The sequence below is a fragment of the Theobroma cacao genome, chromosome 9, assembly GCF_053813885.1.
Source record: "Theobroma cacao isolate CCN51 chromosome 9, ASM5381388v1, whole genome shotgun sequence".
Taxonomy (NCBI): domain Eukaryota; kingdom Viridiplantae; phylum Streptophyta; class Magnoliopsida; order Malvales; family Malvaceae; genus Theobroma; species Theobroma cacao.
This window is the reverse complement of record NC_142647.1, coordinates 36,363,552-36,371,142: the sequence shown is the minus strand read 5'-3', so window position 1 is coordinate 36,371,142 and position 7,591 is coordinate 36,363,552. Positions and strand designations below refer to the sequence as shown.

The 7,591-nt window shown below is 31.0% G+C and overlaps 1 protein-coding gene across 1 annotated transcript; it reads left to right on the top strand.

The window, feature by feature from the left end:
• The first annotated feature begins 1,899 nt into the window (after positions 1-1,899).
• LOC18589623 (Bifunctional inhibitor/lipid-transfer protein/seed storage 2S albumin superfamily protein) lies at positions 1,900-3,007 on the top strand. The gene is made up of 3 exons (XM_007014672.3): positions 1,900-2,365; positions 2,456-2,551; positions 2,673-3,007. The coding sequence occupies exons 1-3, from the start codon at positions 2,032-2,034 to the stop codon at positions 2,804-2,806; spliced, it is 564 nt and encodes a 187-aa protein (XP_007014734.1). The 5' UTR covers positions 1,900-2,031; the 3' UTR covers positions 2,807-3,007.
• Positions 3,008-7,591: the final 4,584 nt, after the last annotated feature.

Here is a 7,591-nt window from a genome sequence, read left to right as displayed (position 1 = left end):
AGTTCCTCTTACCTCATACTAAAACAATAGGAGGACACATTTTATTTAGAGCTTATATTTGGGAACCACTTAATAATTTTAAAAATTGAAAGTAAAATATTTAAATGAGGTTTTTTTATTGAAATTAAATTTTTTTTAAGTTCTGAATGACAAAATTAATATTTTTAATTTGATATATTCAAATATTTATTATAAAGTATTAAAAATATTTAACTATTATAATAATATTATATTTTTTAAATGGTTAGTATAAAATTAACGATCAAAATTTCTAATTCAAATAAATTTATTATCACATAAAATAAGGATAATATAATAATATAATATAAACTCTAATTTAAAATAAAAAAATTTGTAAAGATTAGAACAATAGTACCTAATTGTTGAATACTTATTGCAAATTATAAATGAGGTTCACGGTTTCATGAAAATAATAATATAATAGGCTTCCTGCATATTTTTTGGAGCAAAATTGAAATTAAAAGAAGAAAGAACAAATGAAGGAAGAAGAATTCAAAAGTGAATATTATAAATTGAAAAAAAATTGATTTTATGTGTAGGAAATAGAATAGTTGTTGAAAAATATTAAATACATCTTACCGTTAATTGATTGGAAATAGAAAAAATAGATAAGAAAAAAAATACTGTTAGAGATCATTAAATAGATTGGAAATAGGAGAAATAGTTAATAATTAATTGCATTGTAGGAATTGAGAAATGATAAAAAGTTGAAATTTATTAGGAATATAGTTAGAGAAGTGAGAGAATATGTTATTTTAATAATTATTTTTAATTTTTACATATTTTTACTAAAAATGAGATAGTTATTTCAGAATTAATAGGAATATAAAAGTGAGAGAAAATAAATATTTATTAGGTATGAGAGAATAGGTGAATATTTTATTAATTATCTTAATTTTTACATATTTTTAATATAATTAAATATATTATTATTATAAAAATATAGGACATTTTCAAATTTGAGGCCTAAAGTCCTTACTTAAGTGGCCTTATTAAAGGCCCAATCTTGCCTAGATTATAAAAAATTTAATTTAATACTTTTTATAATAATTTTTAATATAATTTTATAATACATTTTAATTTATAAATTCATTTAATGCAATTAGAAATTTTATTCACAAATGGGATAAATATATTAATATCAATAGTAAAAACATATTTTTTAATGAAAGTCATTTGAGGCAATTAAAATCTTTATATATTTATAAATTAGATAAATTTTATAAAAAGTATTAATAAAAAATTTAAAATGAAAATTCAGAAATATAAATGAACAAACATAACCATTTTCATCAATCAAAAAGTTTTCCACTATCGGTACTTATATATATATATTATAAATAAAAAATAAAGCCTATCAAATAAAATACATAATAAAAAAAATCTATCATCTGATTTGACCTATAGGTTTGAAATCAAATAATAGATTTTCAGATAAAATATACTAATTAAATATGATTTTAGAATTTAGAGTATATCATAGAAAATTTTTAAATTCTTTTACAATATTGATTTTTAATAAAAAATGAAAAATAAATTTAAAATATAAAAAAATAAGAATATCAAGATACTAAAAAATTATAATTTCAAGATATCCAACAAAAAAAACAAAGTTGAGAGAGGAGAGGGAGCATAGAACAGATGTAATACAGTGGCCAGTGGTTATGGTGATTAATATTGGAATTTTATTACTTAAGTAGAAAGGTAGATTTACCTTTCAAAAAAAAAAAAAAAGAAAAAGAAAGGTGGGCTTGCTTAGTTAAAGACAAATAATGTTCATCACATGTGAAGACCCGTGTGGGACTTGATAGTGTGTACCACAATAACTTCAACTCCCACCGCCACCCACCACTTTTAACACTACTCTTTCCCATTTGTCATTCTCTTGTTTTAGTGGTATTTAACTAAAGCCCCCTGGAACAGTCTCTTCACTTCCATCCCTCTCTTCTCTTTTCTTTTATCTCTTTTTGCCTCCCCTTTTCCTTTCCCTTCTCCCCACCAGAGGAAATAATGGACTCAGCACATGAAACTTTGACACTCTCATTCATCTTGCTTCTGATGCTGCTTGGTTTTGCAAGCTCTGATGTCAACCAAGACAAAACAGAATGTGCTAATCAGCTAGTCGGGCTTGCTTCATGTCTCCCATATGTTGGCGGGCAGTCGAAAACCCCCACCATAGATTGTTGCAGTGGGCTCAAACAGGTGCTGGATAAGAGCAGGAAGTGCCTCTGTGTCTTGATTAAAGATAGAGATGACCCCAGCCTGGGCCTCAAGATCAACGCTACTCTTGCAGCAACCCTTCCTAGCACATGTCATGCACCTGTTAACATGACAGAGTGCATCTGTAAGTAATCATATGTACTCCTGTATATAATCACAACTTTGATTTTCTTTCTTTTAATTTGACCGGTTTCTATTTTGGCTGTGAATTCAGCCCTTCTGCACTTGGCACCTAACTCCCAAGAGGCAAAGGCATTTGAAGGATATGAAAAGCTGACAGAGGGGCATGCCAATACCCCAGCTGCCAACGGTAACATATACATGATCTCTTTGCTAATATCTGACAATTTTTAATAAATTTTTTCTTCATAAATTAACTTTTTATTTTCTCTTTACCATTTTTCCCTCATTGTTATTACTGATATATGTAGGGAACTCCACCAGCAGTGCATCAACTGCTGCAGAGAAAAGTGATGGAGGAAAGGGAAAGAGATGGGTGGGAGTAGAGATGGCCTTTGGTGTTTCCTTATGGATTTTCACTCTACATCAAAGCTTTGGTGTGTGATGGAATTTACAGCTACTGTTATTACTGTATCCATATAAACACTGGACCATCAACATGAGTGATGTGTTGTATAATCTCTTTCTTTCTCTGTCTTTGTGTTGTATTTTTGCAATTACTTTTTTTCCAACTGTAATGGAAATCAAGGGGACCCACGTGGATAAATTGGTTTGGTTGGGAACAGATCTCAATCAAATTCAGCTACTTAAATTCCAATTAATATGACAGTGTGATGGGTCCATCGGACGTTTAACTTGAGTCAAGCAACGCCAAATGGCTAGCAAATGAATAGTCTGCAGGCTGTGAAAAATTTTATGTACTACAGCAATCTGCTGAGTTAAGAAAAGCCTGCTAATACAGTGGAGCCAGCCAATAGTTTTCAACTCCTACGCAGAGCATTACTGCTTCCCTCTGATGGAGCCCCGGCTTGAAAGTAAATACCAACAAGGCCAAAGGAACAGGGTATGGGGGAATTGTGGTAAATAAACCTAAAAATGGTTGGCCTTGACAAGTAGTTTTAGGAGGCTTTATCTCTCACTGCATTGCATTTTATTAAAATTGTTTACATTAACTTGCTCTTGCTTGCACTATGGAAAAACTGCCCTTTCCAAGGAAGCGTAGGAGAAAAAGAGGAAAGGTTTTTGAATTACCGATTTGGTGGGAGAATGAGAAGAAGAAAAATATTTCCACTCATGGCATTTCTTTCTTTCTTGTCTTTAATGATTTAAATATTTTAAGTTACATCTATCACAAGATTCCAACTCAAGTTCTCTCTCCTGAAGTTTCGCGACATGTTTCTTAAATGATTTTAGGCTCCATCAAAATGAAATGATTTTATAAAACGGTTAGTTTACCTCAGGTTTCAGTATATGTGGTTTATGTTCAAATCATATTAATTCAATATACTTTTAAAAGTTAAATTATGTAATTACTCCATGTACTTTATCAAAGTAGTGGATTTAATTTTTATACTATAATTTGTAAAAATTGAATGTCTATATTTTTCAAAATTAACAATGTTAGTTTAATCATAATGTGTTAAAAGTTTTCATTATCTATTTGGACATGGTATTTGACTGTATGGGCGGACATTAAATTTGATGATGTGATAATGATGACTCGACGATTAAGAATGTTGTAATGATTATGCCTATGTGGTGTTAGTATTCAAACTTAATTTGCAATCTTTAGAATCAACTTTGGTGAATCATTCCTAGTAACTACACCATATATTTGCCATTTTCATTTCCATTGTAATTTTCCAATTCAATTATAATTTACGACGATTTCAAAAAAGGATAAACAAAGTTTCAATCCAATTGCAATATTGGTTTGAGGAATAATTGAGAGAGAATCAAGAAAGGGGAAAAATCGAAAAAGAATTGAGACTAATCAAACAAAGGGCTTGACAACTTAGTTGGATTGTTTATTTGTTTCAATAGGTTAGCTGAAAAACTTCATTGCATGATCATTGCATCATTCTTAGATGCCATGTCTATACAGTCAAATACCATGTTAGTATAGATAACGAAAAAAATTTAACACCGTTAATGATTGTATTTATAGTTTGACACTATCAATTTCAAAAAGTATAGTAACTCAAATTTTACAAATTATTTTATAGCAATTAAATCCACTCTTTTGACAAAGTATATGGACTAATTGCGTAATTTGATTTTTTTAAAAAAGTAAATTATTTATTACACATTACATGTAATTATTAGGTAGTAAATATTTATTTCAATAGAGTACTCATAAATAAGAAGTTCCACTCAATTTAAATAGTCATAAAATAGTAAAAACCAAATAGATAGAAATGACTTTTGAACCATAAAGACCCAATAATAAAGTGGCACATCAATAGAGCATATCATGTTACTTAAATTACTTCCAAACGCACATTTTATGCTTGCATGGTTGCTATTAACATCTAAACTCAAGGTAGACCTCTTTTTAGTGTCACGGTTATCACCTTAATAAAAAATGGGATAGGTTTTAGGTTTATATGTAAAGGTCTTCCTTCACCTAACAGTCATATTTTTGAATTGGAAATATGGGTCCATAACAAGTGGTATCAAAGCAAACCCAACTCTTCATTGACAAAAAAACCCCCATGAGAGATACTAGGGTCAAAAGGTATGGTCTTTCTCCTTTATGGGTGAAATAGTTGTTGCAATAAAGGCGTTGCACAATTGGATGAGATAGAACGTCATGGATCCCACATTAGTAAGAGATAAGATTGGTCTTAGGTTTTTAAATTCTTCCTCCACCTAACAGGTACATCTTTTAAGTTGGAAACATAAGCAAGTGTGTGACACTTGCTCTGTCTCCAATCTTTAAATAGATCAAATATTCCTAAAGTAAAAGCACCACTACTCCACACACACACATGCCAAAGGAATCTTAACTATTTCAAGATATCTCACAAGCGATCCTTGTATTTGTGAATCCCACTAGCTTTGATGGTAAGGATCTACCATCTACATACCAAAGGCACGTGTTTAAGACCTGTTGTCTGTCCCACACTGGGCCTAACTTTTTTACGGAAAAGCTTTTGGAGTGTCGCAAGGTTCAATAACGTGGCATTCTACCAATGTATGGGTTAGGGATGTAAACGAGTTGCTATTATATAGGTTTTTATGGGTACTTGTTTATCGAATTTACCACGCAACTGCACATATCGTTAACAAGTAATATAATGAAAGTAAAATTTATTCCCACAGAGAATTGTCCAAATATTTTTGCTAAGTACTAAAATTAAAACAACTCAATCTTATTCAAACAACCGAATTTAAAACTATTGAAAATTATATAAACTACAACTAAAACTAGACTTGAAAGCAAAAATATCAAATTAACAAATTAATCAATCAACTAAAAATCTAGAACCACAATATCCCATTAATGTTTCATCCGAATCTCTTCTATTCTCTCCTAACTTACTAGATAGGCATGAGTTGTTAACTTAGAGTTCTAATTTATTTATAAGGCTTTTCGATGTTCTTATAAAAATATCTTTTTTAACCAATTTACTTTATTTCTATACAATAGAAAAAAAAAAACTCATCAAGCTTAAACTCTAATTATGGCTACATAGGACATGTAAGTGTATTCTTACCCTACATGCGAATCAAATCAATCAACACATGCAATTGATAGTGAACATATGCTATTTCATCCATGGCTTACTCTAAATTCCCTCTTCTAGTTTTGTTTAGATTTTCAAATCAATCTAATTGGTGATTAGGCAATTAGACGCATTAAAAATAAGATTAAAATAAACAACTTAAACACTATCAATCATAAGCAAGAAAGAGTATTAAAAATTCAGACTACAGTTTAATTGCAATTCTAGATCAAAAAATTAGTTCAAGATAACTCCTAAAAACATCATCCGAAAAAAAAATTTAACCATCAAATCTAAATAAGAAAGTACAAAGGTAACAAAAAAAGAAAAAACTCTAATATTTATCAAGCCTTCAATATGCAATTTTCCTTACTTTCTTGCTAACTTCAATGCCTCCTTTTCTTCAGAAAAACCTAGCTTAATTGTTTCTTTTTTTCATATTTCATAAGTGCACTGAAAAAATGCTTAAATAGGCTCATGATTGTGTCAAAATAAAATTTCAAGTGCACAAGAAGTCTTTCCCCCATTTAAACCTCTTTATATATTTTTTTTATTTTTCTCTTTGGCGCCATGGCGCTAGCTAGTGGTGGTTACGGTGCCAAGCATCTTGGAAGCCCTTGCGATGTTGTTGGACATCAGAGTGCCACAGCACTGGTCCCATGGTGGCCACGACATCGAGACTTCTGACCTGGTTTTTAGGCTCTACTGCAGTGTTCCAAAATTTTGATGCTATTTTCTCCAACTTTGAGGTTGAACTGGGCAAAGTGGTAGATATAAAAGTTATAGCTATCTTATCTTTCCATTGGTTCAAGAATCACATCAATTAGACTTTTTTAGTGAAAGATATGCTTGAAATACCAAATATGTGCAGTGGAAGTCTACACCTTAAATGCGTTTCCATCACAAATTAAACATCCTTTTTGTCACGACTCGGAACTCCCATCGGGCCCGTGACAATCGCCTCAACGTCCTGATAGGTACTCATTATCCCGAATGCCGATCGAAACCCTACAAGGTTTAACATCAGCTTCCGCATCTCCCCAGTGAGTGACAATTATTAAATCTCGCATTTCAAGAAATCATAAGTGGTTTCCAAATCAAAACAATAAAATATTATTTTCTAGCTCACAAGGGCTTTTTTGTCATTTTTCTTCAAAAATACCGAAACCCGCCAAAAACATGGTGTAAAAGCTAAATATGTTCATACATATTTTAAATCAGATAACTGAAGTATAAAATTACTTTTACAATGACACGTGGGCCCTCAACTGACCAAGAAGGTGTAGGACTACGAACCTTTACTTTCTAGGATGCAACTTCGAGATTAATTCTCATCTTAATCAACTATCAACAAACTGTCCTGAGCCTAAAAAATGGATAGGAAGAAGGGTGAGATTACATAATCCCAGTGAGTAAACAATTACCATCAAAAGCATCTAAAGCCGAGTAGACGGAGACAATATAAAAACGTTATATCTCAATAATGTTCATAACGCAAAATTCGTTTCAATCCATACCAAACAATTTCGTTTTGTCAAAATTTCTCGACTTATGAATTTCTTAAACTTGGCCCCTACCAAAATCATTCTCACGGGTACCTTCGTCAAGGTATCCCACTGAGACCGATAAGGCTGTTAAATGTCCCATACCCATAAACATGT